The following is a 15824-nucleotide window of genomic DNA, read 5'->3' on the forward strand; positions in this document are numbered from 1 at the left end:
GTCTAAGGTGACACAAGGCACTGTAGTAGCGCACTGTGACCACCAGAGGGCATAATGCGGATCTGATTACATGCTCGCTTGCCAGCTATATCTTTGAAATTTTTCTTATTCTAGTTCATCATCATTTAAAAGCAAAATGTATCCTGATGACGAGTTTGTTTTATTCATACATGTGTCTTGTTTTATTATTACTGCCGTCTTTTCTTTGTTTGTTTTTAATTAAGTGGCTATAATAAAACAAATATATTAACTACTTATCCATTTATTCACAAGTTGCATGAAGCAGAAATTTGGCAGTAATGTAGTTGTCACTAAAACCTCAGTGGCTGAACTCTGCTGTACTTTTCTGCAGAACAGGAAAGTTCTGCTTCTGTTGTTGCCCAGAGCTGATCTTCTTTTTGTGTGTGTCATCATGATTTGCACAGTATTATCTTGGAATAGGACTTTATAAAAAGTAAGCACTCACCATACAATGTATGGCTTACTGTACCGATAATATCACGATACATATGGCAATTCCGGGGCGACAATCCTATAATGATACATCACCAATAAGAGAGGGTCATACATTCAACCCCTTTAAAACTCACTTAAAACAGTGGCTACTCCTCACTTTTAACTGTCACACATTTCATCACCCATACACTTTCACTGTTAAACTGAATGCAGTATAGAGGTGGATGAAAAATGTCTTTATCATCCTTTATTTTTGTTTTGTCAACGTATAGGTCACCATTATGTGTACCTTTTCATTTATAGTGAATGAATGCTGTATGGCTGCTGACTGTCTATATGTTAGTCTTATGTTACCTGCCTAGGGACAGGTGCATTATTATTATTTTTACTAATTCTGGCACATTTACATGGTGTTTTTTATACAACAATGTTCATAAATATGCATGGTCCCTATCAAATAAACCAATGAAATAAAATTAAATAAATATTGGCCTAACTATGACTACAGAATGCCCATGAAAAGATGAAGTGCAGGTTTTCTCTTTTTAATCACTGCAAGTGTTAGAAAACAGCACGTTTGATCTGCATTTTCTTTGTTTTCTTTTGCTCCAACAGCCGTCCAACACATGTCTGGGATGTCCCCCCCCCCCGTCATACAGGTACTGTAGGTACTGTATGTGTGACAGCAGTCCTGGAAACAAATGGGGGAAGGTCAGGACGGGCTGTGCAGGAATTACAGGAAGGATCAGGTGTGACATCATTGTAGCTTCTTACCATACCAACAACAGAGAGAGAGATGGGGGGGTGTTGGAAACCGTTTCTTTCTTCACTGAAATGATTGGGGTGTGGGGTGTGGGGGTGTGTGTGTGTGTGTGGGGGGGGGGTATGAGGGGAAGTGGAGTTGAAGGAACCATCCAAGCTTAATCAGTCACTGTAGGCATAAAATACTGACGCATCAGCATTTTAAACGATTGTCCATCAGAACTACAAAACACAAATTAGTCATATGTGATAGAAAGCAGCGTGAGCTTTTACATTCATCTAAACATCATTTTAGACGTTCTGAAGAAACTATTTACATCATAGGAGAGTCACTGCAAGTTATGAATTAAATTAATTGTATTAAAAAAAAGTGAATTACTGTGTCCATTGAATTAGAAAACTTTTAAAACATCCCCATTCTTAGATTTGCACAAGTTCAGTAAATGTTCTTAAAATCTGTAAATGAAATTCCCCCCAGTCAGTGAAAAGATGAACATGTCAGAGTTTATTTATGTACAGATGTTCAGATGAAATGGAGTCAAGTACAGAGGCATTTAGATTTCTGACAAACTTCGGAAAAGTAAGACTGACAAACTGGAGTATTTTGTTTTATAACAGAAGCCCCCCAAAAACTTTGCTGAATGAAAAAAAAGCTCAACAAAGTTCCTGAAGGAAAAACTAAAAACATGCTCGATGATTGAAACTGTAAATATGTACACTTTTACAATCCGGACACTTAATTTGTGCATATTTTTATAGACTCTAATTTCATTACTTTCAATAATGTGAAAAAAAGAAAGAAAAAAAGAAAGAAATCTCCATTCAAATTCCATCTAAATAAATAATCAAGTTTAAAAACATACAATACTCCAATCTCAAGCCACAGGCGATTTTAAAAAGGACAAAAATAACACACCTTACCTAAATCACAAAGTTGTTTAGTCGTACCAGCAAACACACATTGTTATTACTAACAACATTAACCTCTAATATCTTTTTGTCTAAACTGGCTGCTGGATCCCAAAATTCAGAAAGCCACTTTCACGTTTTCACTAGCCACGTTGCTTTTCTAAAAGTAAAGATGGTGGTTTAACTGCACGAGAGGCTAAAGAAGAGAAAATCTCACCGTAAACAAACAAACAAACAAACAAATGTTGCTGGTGAGAACCTCCCAACCTGATATTACTAACGGTGTTAAATCACACAGATAAGTCAACTTACTCTTACACAAACCTCAGTTAATACAGAGAATAAAAACATGGAAGCTGCCACAGATCTCAAAGGCCAAATGGTTATAAAGATAAAGCAGTTCTGCTTTTGGGACACTATGGTGCTGTAAGAGGAGATGGCCCAAAAACCAACCCAAAATGCTCCACCTACGTTGAAGAACCAGCAAAACCTTTTCTTGCCACTTAAAAACTCAAATCTCACCAGATGTTTTGGGACATAAGTCGATGTGAACCTCAACCCCGGAAAAAGAAATCAAAAGAACAAAGATGTGATTTGGGCACGGGTGAGTTGACAAGAAACGTCCTCACTATTTATTAGCAGATTGGTCACAAGAAGGAAAAAAAAGCAACATGTTTACAGAGAAATTGAGATGGATGAAAAAAAAAAAAAAAAAAAAAAAAAAAAAAAAAGACAGCACACATGGGAACAGATATATGTTTGTATAAACTGATGTGTAACGGTCACATTTGTACATTCTGTACAGTGGCCGACCCTTTCAGACAAGTACAGGAGTACACAATGCAGTAAAGTAGTACACGAGTATGCAGAGTATTGCATGCATTCTGTATTCTACTGAACCAAGGTGCTTTTGCATGTGCACACACTGATTTTCAACGCCTGCGTCAAACTATGACTGACACACACACACACACACACACACACACACACACACACACACACACACACACACACACACACACACACACACACACACACACACACACACACACACACACACACACACACACACACACACACACACACACACACACACACACACACACACACACACACAAACACACACACACACACACCACACACACACACACACACACACACACACACAAACAAAAACTCCACCCACACCTGTTCATCTTTCCCATGAGGGAATAAATTAGCTCCATAAAATGCTTCTTTATAAAAGAAAAATAGATATTTATATAACTGTACACCGTATCTATACAGCATAAAGACAGGGAGCACAAGAAGAAGGGAAATTATCTCCAGAAATAAGACAGATTCTGGCTCTAGCACCCTTATCCCTCCAACGCATGCATCGCTCATCTCCTATTTTAGTTTTTTTTTGCAGGAGATGGAGCATCCCTCGCTCTGCCCAACAAGGCCAGTTCTCCAGAGAACAGCAGGACTTCACTGAGAACCTCCAGTTATCCATCCATTCTCAACGCGTGTGTCCAGGGCAGGATTGGATGAATGAGCCGAGCGCAGGGAAAGCCCCATCTCTCTCTCTCTCGTGGAGTTGGACCAGTTCTGCCTAGTGCTGGTCCCTCTCGCTCTCATCCCTTCTGCAGCTCCATCGTCAGTAGTCAGTAGCTCTACTGCAGCTCAGTCCACTCAGTGGGAAGCGAAAACACCCGAGGGTCCCTAACGTGACCCTTTCGTACGGACAACCCTGGGCCTCTCAGCCAGAGTCTGATTCGCTTGTGTCTGAGGATGAGGAGGAAGAGGAGGATGAGGAAGAGTCTGAGGAGGAGCTACTGGCGCTGAGACGTGACGGCTGGTTGTGCTGCTCTGTTGCCGGTTTCTCTGCTGGAGATAAGAGAACACATTTTTAGACAACGCAACTTGAAACTTTCAATATCACAACAGGAGGATGCTGCACTAATCTTATAAAAACAAAAAGACCGACGATACAACATGTCGAAACGTCTTATTAAAAGCTATTTTTGTTGATCTTTAACAAATTACTTTATTTAAACTTTAATTTTGGACCAAAAGAATCCCAGGGTAAAAAAATAAGAGCTTGTAATTAAATGTTGAATAAATAAACAACAAAAAAACACCAGGCACTACATTTTTTTGTGTGCAAAACATTACAGATTTCTGACATTTCCGCCACCTTGCAGTTTATTTTTGAAAATGTGGAAGCTTTTAATCACCATTTATATTAAGATTTTCAGCCTTAACACTAACTTTTTTTTTTTTATATTATTTTTTGGGCATTTTTTAGGCCTTTATTGACAGGACAGCTGAAGAAATGAAAGGGGGAGAGAGGGGGAATGACATGCAGCAAAGGGCCGCAGGTCGGAGTCTAACCCGTGGCCGCTGCGTCGAGGAGTAATCCTCTATATATGGGCGCCCGCTCTACCAACTGAGCTATCTGGGCGCCCAACACTAACCGTTCCAGACAGCAGTCTGGAGGACTTACGTTTGGTCTTAGCGGGCTTCTTTCCAGAGTTGAGCTGACCACTGACGTCCATCAGCCTTCTCTCCAGCTCCATCTGTTTCTCCAGAGTGATCTCCTCCCGAGATTTGCCAGCAATGTTGTTTTTACTTGCTGCAAACAGACAATAACAGTAGCCATGAGATGGGGGCTACTGTACTACGTTATCAAAGATCTACAAATCCCCAACACCACAAAGCTCTGTTGAAGATAGCATGAACATTTTCATCTAAAAAAAAAAAAAAAAAAAAAAAAAAAAAAAAGTAATTTGCATAACTGGCATAAAACTAATTATTTCATCATCTCTTCTACTAACCATATGGCTTTCGAGGTTTCTTCCTCAGACACGTCATGACGTATCTCTCCAGCTCCCGCAGCGTTGATGGCTTCAGGGTCTCAAAGTCGATCTCGATTTCCTCCGGGTTGGTGTCTCTGAGCGAGGGCTCGCGTGATTGGATGATATAGACAACGCGGCCCAGCTTCTCGCCGGGCAGCTTGTTGATGTCCAGGCTGAGTTGACGCTTCTCATCGTATGACATTGGTGCCGTCTCCTCCTCCTCATCGGAGTCGTAATGACTCACTATGGGCTCGGGGACCGGCGGAGGCATGCTAAACGTCATGCCGCCCTTTTTGGTTCTGATGGAGAGAAGGACATGGAGGGAGAGACTGTTAAAAGACGACTGACGATGGTCTGTTTGAACCCACAATATGATTAGGCAAAACATAAGAGCATTAGAAACTGCTGGGAAGCAATGCATCCTGTGTGATTGGTCGACCACAAACTTAAATGGGACATATGGACTGACAAAGAATGTTCTTTTTAAGGACATTGAGGTCTTTTAATGTCAGCAGCAGTATACTTCAAACTTTTTATTACATGTTACGGTCTTTTTTGTCTTGTTTTCTTGTCGTTATGTTGTCAAAAATGCCCACGGGGACCATAAACCAATAAACTAAACTACATTATGTACATTTTACTTACAATACTTATTTTACACGACAATCTCACAACATGTAGCCATCTGTCTGACTTTGTGCTGCAGCGCAGCCCTTTTGGGGCTTCTTGCTAAATGCATCTTCCACATGTCTGAGCAGACAGAGCATGCACCACAGACCCACTGGACAAAATGTGAAGAGTACTCACTTGCTCTTGTTGTTTTTCTTGCTCGGTGCCTTCTTGACCGGCACCACAGGAACGGGCGTTCCTCGGTTGCTCTTGGGTTTTGGAGTCTTTGTGATCTTGGGGGTCTTGGGCGGTCTAACAGGTGTCACCTCTTCCTCTATCTTCCGATGCTTCTCTTTTTCTACCTTTTTCTTTTTTTTCTTGTCCTTCTTCTCTTTCTTTTTCTTAGGTTTGACGATGGGGCCCTGTGAGAGTGCTGTGAGCTGCTCATGTACCGCTTTTAGCTGAAGGGAAAAAGAGAGACAGATGTGCGAATTAAATCCCGAGGAGCAAATACAGCAGACAACATAATAGAAATTATATTTTGTGTGTGCACACACTGTAGTACAAACCTGTTCCTGCAGTTCTGCCAGTCGGTTTGCCCTCTCCTCCTCAGAGTCAGAGCTGGGGCTGCTCTCGCTCTCCTCACTTTCACTGCTGAGCTCACTCTCCGATGACGATGAAGAGGAGGAGGAAGAAGACGAGGAGCTAGGGGGTCTTGGAGCCTCGTCTGGCATCTTAGCAAAGCAGAACTCAAAGACATCCTAAAAAGGGGTAAGCAGTATGTAAGTGAACCAGTTTAAAAACAAAAACAGGAGACACTAGTAGTAGAATTCAATAATACTATAAAATAAATAAAAACTATATTGAATTGTATCACTGGAATAGGTACATTACCTGCAGTTTTCTGGCCATGCCAACCACATCATGATCTGGGGGGTTGTACTTGTAGCAGTTTGAGAACATCAGCCTGACATCAGCAGAGAACTGCTGGGCGTCACGATATTCTCTGCCGTCCATCTTCCGCTAAAAACAATGAGAGAATTAGAGATTTTAGTCACATACTGTATTTTAGAAAAAGAAAAAAAAAAAAAAAAGGTGTCTGCCCCATTGTCTGGTGTCACTGGAACTATCAATTTTAATTAATTTGGCAAATTAAAACTAGGCCACACCTTAAAGTAAACACTCATTCTCAATCAGAGAAAATATACCTGAAAAGAAAGTGAAGGAGGGCTACATAGGATGTAAATATTAAGTGTATATGGCTAACCTTAACATCCATGGTAGGATTAACAATATGTCAGTCTACATGGTTTTCATTCTATACTTCAATTCAGTGCAGCAAGACCAGAGAACAGCAACAACCTGCTCCTCTGTTCTGATAAATGTTGACAGTTGTGTGTGTGTGTGTTCCTAAAGCAAGTACCTTGATGGTGCTGAGGTCCATGGGCTGCTTTATGATGTCGTGGTAGTCGTGGAGACCGAGCAACGAGGCGTCGACAGGCTTGTAGAATGGCCAGGCGTACCCTGCGTGCTTCTTTGACAGCAGATCCTTCAGGACCCCGTTGCAGTAGCGCAGCTGAGGGTTCAGCTTGCTGCGACGCACCGGCGGTGGCACCATGGAATCTGGTAAATCCTTCTTGGGAGGCTTGATGGCTCGTCCGCTCACTCCTCTCCTGCCACCCCCAGCTTTGGTACCCATCATAATTGTTCCACAGCCCATACCCATGCCCATTCCCATGCCCATACCTAAGCTCATGCCCTGGCTGAGGTTATGGCCTTGGTTCATCCCCAGGCTGGAGTTGTGGTCCACCCCCAAAGAAGTGAGGGTTAGCGGGGAGTCGTGCCCACCGCCTAGCCCCATGCTGATGCCGCTGACGGCCATGGTGCTCATGATGGGCATGGCTACAGTGGTTGGGGTGGTTGTGTCTGCTTTCCTCTTCACACCCTTTTTCTGTGAGACGCAGAGAGGGTGAACCGGAGAACGGTGTTTAGTCTGTGGTCTTCATTATTATTATTTTCACAATACTGTTACGTTTTAACTAAAGCTGTTTATTGCATAAATTACCTTAGCGGTGGGTTGTGTTGGAGGCAGACCAGCGATTGTAGGGATGCTTTGTTCAGTTGTAAGAATAAGGGGCAGACTCTTGGTGTGATGTGTCTGGGGGGTGGAGAGGATGGAGTCAGGCGTTTCCGGGGTGGGAGGGGAGTACGCCGACTGGGAAACAGCTGGGACCTGATGAGCTGTAGTCACTCCTCCAGAGACTGGCAGAGAGAGGGCAAGGATTCAGAAAAACAAATATTTAGTAAAATAGGTTGTGCTCATACATGCATTTGCCTTTAGAAAGAGTACGTTTGTACTGCATGTACGATGATTGCAGACTTTACATGTCTGTATTAGCCTGCTTGCAGCCAGTACTCACTTGCATTTCCTCTGCCTTTTTTGCCAGGTTTGGTTGGTTTGATCCGTGGAGGGGGAGCAGCCAGCTCTAGCTCCTCCTGGGGCATCTGAGCCACTTTCTGCAGGAAAGCCTTCTCCAGAGACTGAGCCATCAGGACTATGTCATCTGTAGGCTGCAGAGGAGAACAGTTCAGCAAAATGGTTACCACAGTAGAAAGATGTTTTTAGCAGTCAAAGTCAATAACACACTTGTATAAAAGTAAAAATGACAAGATTTCCCAATACTTTAAAATGATGGCTTCACTTTCATAGCATTTTGTATCTGAACAATTCATGTTAAGGTTATACGTCACTGGTTTCATTTGGTTCGGGGTTTTTTTTAAATTACCATTTCTATAAAAATCATATGAAAATTAGCACGTTCACCATATGTCCAGGCTACTAATAGTGGCTGGCATTAAACATCGTCTTGCCAGGATGTCTTAGGCTCACTTTTTTCAGACAGACAGACACACACACTCTTACCTTGTTATAAATGTAGCAATTGGTAAACATGGTGTTGAAGTCCTGCATGCACTCACTGGCACAGCGGTAGTAGTTATTTTCTAGTCTCTTCTTAATGGTGCCCATATCCATGGGAATTTTGATGATCTTATGATAGTCCTGGAGGGAGACAGAGACAAGTTAGACACAATAGGAAGAGATGTCCAAAAATGAAATAGATTTTTTTTTACTATAAGCCTGTGGCTGGAGGGACTGATGATGTGAAATGGATGGAATCTAGATGTTTTATTACTAACAGTGATGGTGACGTTATTTCATTTTGTGCTAAGTCATAAGGTTGTTTCTGGGAAATAAGATTGGTCCCTCCTATAGACAGAAGAAAGATAATGTACAATTTCTTGTATTCACACTCACAGGTAGGTTGAGCTTGGCCGCATCCACAGGTTCATGAAAGGGCCAGGCAAAGTGGTGCCTCCACAAAGACTTGAGCAAGACTTTCTGTAGGAACTGAAGTTGGTTGGTCATCCTCCCCTGTCGGCTGGGGTCCCTCACTGGTGGCTGTGGGGGCCCTGAAGGGGTCATATGACTGAGGGGGGGCATCCCAGGACTCTCAAATCCCTCATAGAGCAGTGAAGGTTTTCTGATGCGTTTTCCGGCCGTGCCAGAACCCTGGTCCATGGTTGTGACTCCCATTATGCCAACGTCAAGCCCGACATGGGAGCTGTAGAGCAGTTGAAAGACCAATTAACTATTTGGCAGTTGTCAGAAGTTGTTATGAGGCCACGGTCGACATGTGGTTAGAAAATGCATACTATGTTTATTTGCTAGCTTCCCAAGCTAAACAAGGTTTACTCTGCAACTCAACAAAATCATCATATTGTTGACTTGTAACAGCAAAAACTACTATTCTGCCTGTAAAAAGGGAGCCAGGTCCACTGCCTTCATTTGCAGAAGTGGTGACAAGATTTTATACAGACTATTTTTTAGCAATGTATCCATAACTTTTAACTCCTCCAAAAAATCCTGATGAAGTGTAAAGGTTCTATTCTCCCATTATAAGCAGAAAGAAATATGCCGTATATTCAGTCCCATAAATCTTGGGATTAATATAATCATCTAATTGTGTCATCCTGACATAATTAGTGTCCTCTTGTTGGCATACATTTTATGCTATCCTATCAAACTTGATTAAGCCTGCTTATATGAATATACAATCGTTTAAATCCCCTTTACAAGGCACAGTCATACGTCCTTAGCGTTAGCAAGCACACAACAGGATGACTTGGAATTTACTCCCGCTGAATGCCGGTCCCAGCCAAACAGCCATGACTACCACTTCCTCCTCTTTACCAGACGTAAACAGCACTGATTACAGACAGAAACTGCACCCTATTTCCATGTAGAAAAAAATGTCAAAAAAAAGGATTGCGGGTGTTTTAGCTGGCATGTTACAAGAATGACTGGACTGTATTTTTTCCAACAGAAATATCCATTAGTAATGATCTCTAAACTCTGAAGTTAACACACTGCCGTGTTGTACACACAAAAATGAAGTCACTCCGAAGTATGTATGTAGGCCCCTACAACTTAATGTTAATTCAGCAGCAGATGGAGTTCCTGGTAACTTATCAGCTGCAGTTAGAGGTTTTAACACCACAGATAACACACACTTCCAGCATATGGTCACCTGGTCTGTTAAGGAGTAAAAAGCTCATCTTCTTTTAGTCCTAGGATGACAGAGACTGGTGTTGTACCAATCATATGCAATTTAAACTTCCCAGGGTGGAGTTTTACACTACCGTGAGAAGACTGCGCCCTTTCAACAATGCTAAGATTTCTAAAGTCAAAGCCTAAGCCTGCATGCCTATTAACATCTCTTAAAAATGTGTATCCAAATATCCCCCTTTCCACTTTATTTTAGACAGAATTGCTGGAGTGCTGCAAATACTCCAGGATGCCAGACAGAGTTCAAATTTAGCACACAGCCAAATGCTGGTAAAATAATACAATATACGCAAGTGGCTTGTAGATTTGTTTCACTCATTCCCCCGCCCAAAAACATTGGTAATCTATTGAGTGGCTGGTAAAATTTAACATTCACTAGCCATTTGACTGGTGTCCAAAAAAATTAAGTTATTTGAACCCTGATGTCAGACACTGCTCCTGGCTGCTGCTATGTTCTTCTTGTGTGCTACCACTGCATTCACACATTGCATTTCCCTTCACATAAATACCAGAACTCCCTCCGTCATCAATAACATGAACTCACCATATCACATCTCCGCTGACCTGACAATGCAAAACAAAGTTGATCGAGGAACAAGTGGGGGTCATCTGCCGGGAAATCATTTCCTAAAGCTGATTGTACTTAGTGCCGGTTTTATTGTTTACATTATTAAAGTATCCTTACAAGTTCATAACACAATACTTTTGTCTGTATACTAAAAGCCTATATAACATTGAAACACTGATTTAAAAGTGTGCAAGTATTACTGTTTGCATCATGCTGTAAGTAAGGGGCCCCATGGGGGCGGGTGTATAACTTAATGGTGTTTCACTATTCCACCCTACTGTACAAAATTTAGAAGAAAATTAAGGATAAACTTAGCTGCCAATGCAGTTGAAATTTTACATTAGATATGCAGAAATGGCGGTTTTTTTTTTTTTTTTTTTATAAGGCAATTCGTTTTGAATGATACAACTTTTGGAAACACATTTGACAGTTAGTGTACTTTATTATTTAAAGGAAAATAATCATGTACAACATTAACAACACTAAACAGTTTTATGTTAGCTGTATAACGGATTAAAAAAAAAAAAAGTAAAATTGGATATGGTGCCCAAGAAAAAAAAAAAAAAAAACAAGGCTATTGATACTTAAGTACAGTGGAGTTCCGTTAAAAATTATATATTATATAAAACTAAATGAACAGTTGCTACCTAGCTTGGGCTAAGTGACATTTAGCAATGTAACCAGGCAACCAACTGAAACACCCGGGACACATGGATAGCTGCGTTAACCCTTATAATGTTAAAGCAATGTTGTCGTACCAGTGATCACAACAACCCCTGTCCGTCACATGGATACAATAACAAACAAAGCGAAGCACAAACACACACAAATAACCGTCGCAAGCGCCCACCAAGCGCCCACCTCTGCCTCTTAACGTTATCTGGCTTACTGTATCTTAGCTCATGGTGGTCAACTGTTGTGTGGTATTGTTGTTGTTAGCCGCCGGCATAGCTACATAACGTTAATAAAAATGTACTTCAACTATGTTAGCTGACATACAAATGTTTATCCCATTATAATAATGAATAAACAAGACACTCCGGTCGAGGGGAAAGCTCGCGTCTGACGCTAATGCTAGCGAAGCTAGCAACTGCCAGGCAGCGGGAGAGGGCGGCCAAAGGCAGAGGCGCTCCGAAGATGGCGCCGGCATAGTGCGAACAACAGTCGCAGCTTTTTACAACCCACAAACCCATTTTATTTCCTTAACATGAATTTCTCTTCTAATCCCTTTTAACAACGCGACAACTTCTTCCTGCAGCACATTCGCTGTCCGTTTCCCTCTTCCATTTGTATTACAGCAAACACAGGCTGTCAGCAACGATATTTTGGAAAAAAAACTCAAGAGAAATGTTTACAATATTCCCTCTGATGGAAAGCTGAGAGTCAATTTTACCGGTAGATACCTGTCAAGGAGCGGGTTAACTGCCATATCCATCAGGATGGATCCGGATTCAGTTTTTAGCTAGACTCGGACCTGGACCTGGATCCGTCTCTGTTCGTCAGTTCTCTCCGCTCCCCGCCACGGTGAACTCCTTTAATCTGCTTCGCTGAAATGGCGACGATGCGCCTACACCCGTTCTTTTATAGACCGAGCATTCACCCTATTGGATAGACCACCTCAGCCTGTCCACGCCCTCTTAGTTCCTATTCGCTACGTACTATGTCCGTCAAAGTCACCACACCCCTAGATACCGAGACTTCACTGACAATCTTTCGGGCCAACCTATAAGCAAGTTTTTACTGTCCGTCAAGGGAATTGCACAATACTATTGGCCCAGCATATTCAGTATACAGATATGCTGTCTGTAACTGGCTCCTCCATTTAATCCTTTACAAAAAGAGAGGGCACCGAAACTGCCACCCCTCTTATCATATTACATTACGTCAACTAGTGCAAAGCGACGGCGGGGATTGGTCAATAAGGTTGTAACGCGGGCTTCCAGGGTAAATACCAAGACGCCTATTGGTTCTTCGAGCGGGTCACGCGTATCCCTCAAGAGCCTCTCCCAAGTCCCCACGAGCTCTCTGCTTACCAGAATATCCGCACGCACTTCCAGAAAAGGCCCACAGCCGCCATTTTTAAGTACAATGACATAGCCTATTATAATAGAATTATTTACAATTGGCAAGGTAAAACATCGCCTCAAACACAGAAAAGGCTACATGTTGGGCGTACAAACACAAGTTAAATAAGTTGCGTTCGTCTGCTGGAGTAAAAGGGCACCATTTTAGAGGACACAGACAAACAAGGCCTCCATGGCTCACAAACACCAAAGCAGTAACGTTAAGGAGGATAAAGTCCACGCTGACAATGAGTGTAAAACAACGAGGCTATAGCTCAGCTTATTTACTTATACTTGAACGAATAATAAAACGACCACACCTAGACAGGGTCATTAGTATGAATCACTGAATGACACAGCAGTTTCCCTCTCTGACCTCAGATTACATTGATCAAAGTAACGTTTACACTGCTTTTGCCCAACCAAAACTAAAAAGACAATCTAAATATCGCATTAATTAAAGCATTAGGAAATCGAAACTTCAATTAATCTTGTATGGTACAGGTTTTAAAATACAAAAACCATACCTAGCCTTTGAAAGTTCTTAAAATAGATTAAATCAAAACCATAAAACACACAAGAACAGAATTGGTAGATCTTTACAAAACTTATGATCTTTAAGAACGACCAACGAGCTACAAATTCAACAACCACACAAAATGGTTACCTAACCACATGCGCCCATCCCCCACACCAAGGTTGCAAATACCCCACAATGTCACTCAAATACACTATGTAAAATAACACTAGGTCGCTGCAATATTAAATAGCCTATTAAAGTTTTCAAAAACATTATGCTGTAAAAACATAACGGAACAAAGGGAAAGTTAATCATCCATCAGACAAAATTTTTTTTTTTTAAGTATGACATAAAAACCTTGAATTCAAAATAAATACAAATGTCGACTGGTAAATCCCAAAATAATGCGAAGCCTTTCTTGAATAAATCTTCTCGTCTTCCACCTCGATACTTTTTAACCAACACATTTCCCTCAAACATGTCCGCCTTCTTCCCCATTCCCTGCACTGGATGGGGGAGGGGAGTCATGTGATAAATAAGGCTGAACACACGGTTTATCAAAACTTCGACACGTGGCATCCCACAAAAAAAACGCAATAAAACGTATCCGCAGCGGGTCTTTTCCCATAAAAACGTCACCTCCATATGCCCACCCTGTGCTTTATACAAAGTATTAAGCTCAGATTTAGGAATAAAGTTGCCAAAATATCCGAACAAAGAGCATACTTTCCGCTGCATTTGGCTTGCTCCGATTGGTCAGGCTTGACCACGTGACGAAAACGAGTTTTGTATGATTTATTGTGCTATTTCCCAAACTTCCTCTATTGTACTCCGTATATGGTCGCATAATCCTTAACATTTGATGTGTAGTTTCTCAGTTTGTCCCAAAAGTGTTAGAAATGTCGGGGTTTCTGTTTCTCCAGATGACGATTGCTGTCCAGCTCAGATATGTTGCAACCAACACGAAGCATTGCGCATGCGTCCCTGCCATGAAGACGCTTTGCCAACAATGCAGAATGCAAGAGGCTGATCCAAGAGCAGCTTCGCTTTTTTTTTCATAAGATGAATGCCGTGCTCCCTTGAAAGGAGGTGGGATTCAGCTGCAGACGAACGGACGAGTTTTGGTTTCCAAATTAAAGCAGGAACATTGGCCTCAGGTTGTGTGCATGAAACACACAATAACAAGTGCAACTGTCCGTGAATGCAGCTATAGTGTGATGAAAATCTCAACCTACGTTTCTAGTAAACCACAAATTGGTGAAATCTCTAATTTAAATGCCTTATTAAGAAAAACTAAATGTTTCTCATTTAATTCACTTGAAAACTTAACCAACAAAGCTGTTCCAGATGGTCATTCGACTGAGTTAATCTGATAGGTAATTTTTGTGTTTTCATTTGCTACTGAGCTCACTTACTATATAAAGCAATCAAAAAGCACCCGGTCCCACACCTCCACGTTCAGGGACAACTTCTTGGCCATAAAACTTCTGAACTCTTGAGCCCTATATCGCTTCTCATTATGCATATAGCCTATAGCCTAGGCCTATTAATGTTTACATTTAGCTTACTCATTTACAATTACTGTCTTCTCCAAATTTAATTCTTTATTTCACATTTTATTATGTTAGGCTATATATTGTATCCTTATATCTTAACTTGCACCTTTAATGTCTTATGTCTTAGATTCTTGTTATACCTGTGATTTTCTTTGCATACAAACTTAATTATTGTTGGATATGTATGGCATAGCCTATATATCACACACAGCAATAAACAGCTGTTGTGTAGTAATTTTAAGGTAACATGATGGACTATAGAAATTTCAAGTTTGAAGTTATACATTGTCAACAATTTAATTAATTGCCAATGGAAATCTTAGTTTCAGGCTTCCTCTGGGAACATGTAAAGTATTTATAATATATGAATTTAATTATAACTGAATAGGATTGAATGTATAGTTAAATATATATTTGTCTTAAATGACATTAAGACTCATTTTTGATTGATTCTCTATTTCTATTATGATGTTCTAAAAAAGAAAGAAGTAGGCCTATGATTACCATGAACCAAAAGTTTAGGCAAGCCAAACATTGCTCATCTGAAACTAGATTAAATGCACAATACGTTGTGTTAGCGGTATGTTGCTATAATTTGTAGGGCGCCAAGCTCCGGCCTATCTACCAACAGCCATGTAGGAAGGGTAATTGGAAGAAGGGAGGGGTTGGTGGATTACATCAGAATCAGCCTACTCTGACTCATCATGCTCTCTCTCTCTCTCTCTCTCTCTCTCTCTCTCTCTTTCTCTCTCTCTCAGGTTTTTTCAGGCTTGGCTGCATCAACCTGTCACATGATGACAATCAGTCCAGAAATGGTTGCCAAGGAAGCTCTCTCCCTCACAACGCCTCGGTCCTCCTCAATAATAGGTTACCAGAGTTTTACAAATCTACTGTAAACTGGTTCAGCATTGACA

The 15824-nt window shown here is 41.2% G+C and overlaps 1 protein-coding gene across 5 annotated transcripts; it reads right to left on the bottom strand.

Annotated features, from left to right (window-relative positions):
* Window positions 1-3264: 3264 nt before the first annotated feature.
* brd2a (bromodomain containing 2a) lies at window positions 3265-14368 on the bottom strand. Of its 5 annotated transcripts, none has more exons than XM_028597100.1 (12): window positions 14081-14368; window positions 8893-9199; window positions 8500-8637; window positions 7997-8147; window positions 7642-7838; window positions 7000-7527; window positions 6471-6599; window positions 6146-6337; window positions 5775-6037; window positions 4947-5266; window positions 4616-4744; window positions 3265-3996 (listed from the first exon to the last, which is right to left on the bottom strand). In XM_028597100.1, the coding sequence occupies exons 2-12, from the start codon at window positions 9169-9171 to the stop codon at window positions 3869-3871; spliced, it is 2454 nt and encodes an 817-aa protein (XP_028452901.1). In that variant the 5' UTR covers window positions 9172-9199; window positions 14081-14368; the 3' UTR covers window positions 3265-3868. The 5 variants fall into 5 exon arrangements, with proteins under 5 accessions (XP_028452901.1, XP_028452899.1, XP_028452898.1 ...); XM_028597098.1 differs by having other exon boundaries at window positions 3265-3993; window positions 13712-14368; XM_028597097.1 differs by having other exon boundaries at window positions 13712-14368.
* Between the last annotated feature and the right edge of the window lie 1456 nt (window positions 14369-15824).

This window comes from Perca flavescens, chromosome 14 (assembly GCF_004354835.1).
Source record: "Perca flavescens isolate YP-PL-M2 chromosome 14, PFLA_1.0, whole genome shotgun sequence".
In the NCBI taxonomy this organism is placed as follows: domain Eukaryota; kingdom Metazoa; phylum Chordata; class Actinopteri; order Perciformes; family Percidae; genus Perca; species Perca flavescens.

Bases quoted from the DNA above. Each gene is read 5' to 3' on its own strand.
- brd2a (XM_028597097.1), bottom strand. From the start codon at position 13,821: ATGTGTTGGTTAAAAAGTATCGAGGTGGAAGACGAGAAGATTTATTCA. The intron at 8,638-8,892 runs GTGAGTGTGAAT...GTCTCCCTCCAG, and splicing joins CGGCCAAGCTCAACCTACCT to GACTATCATAAGATCATCAA. The intron at 7,839-7,996 runs GTGAGTACTGGC...TCTCTCTGCCAG, and splicing joins AAAAGGCAGAGGAAATGCAA to TCTCTGGAGGAGTGACTACA.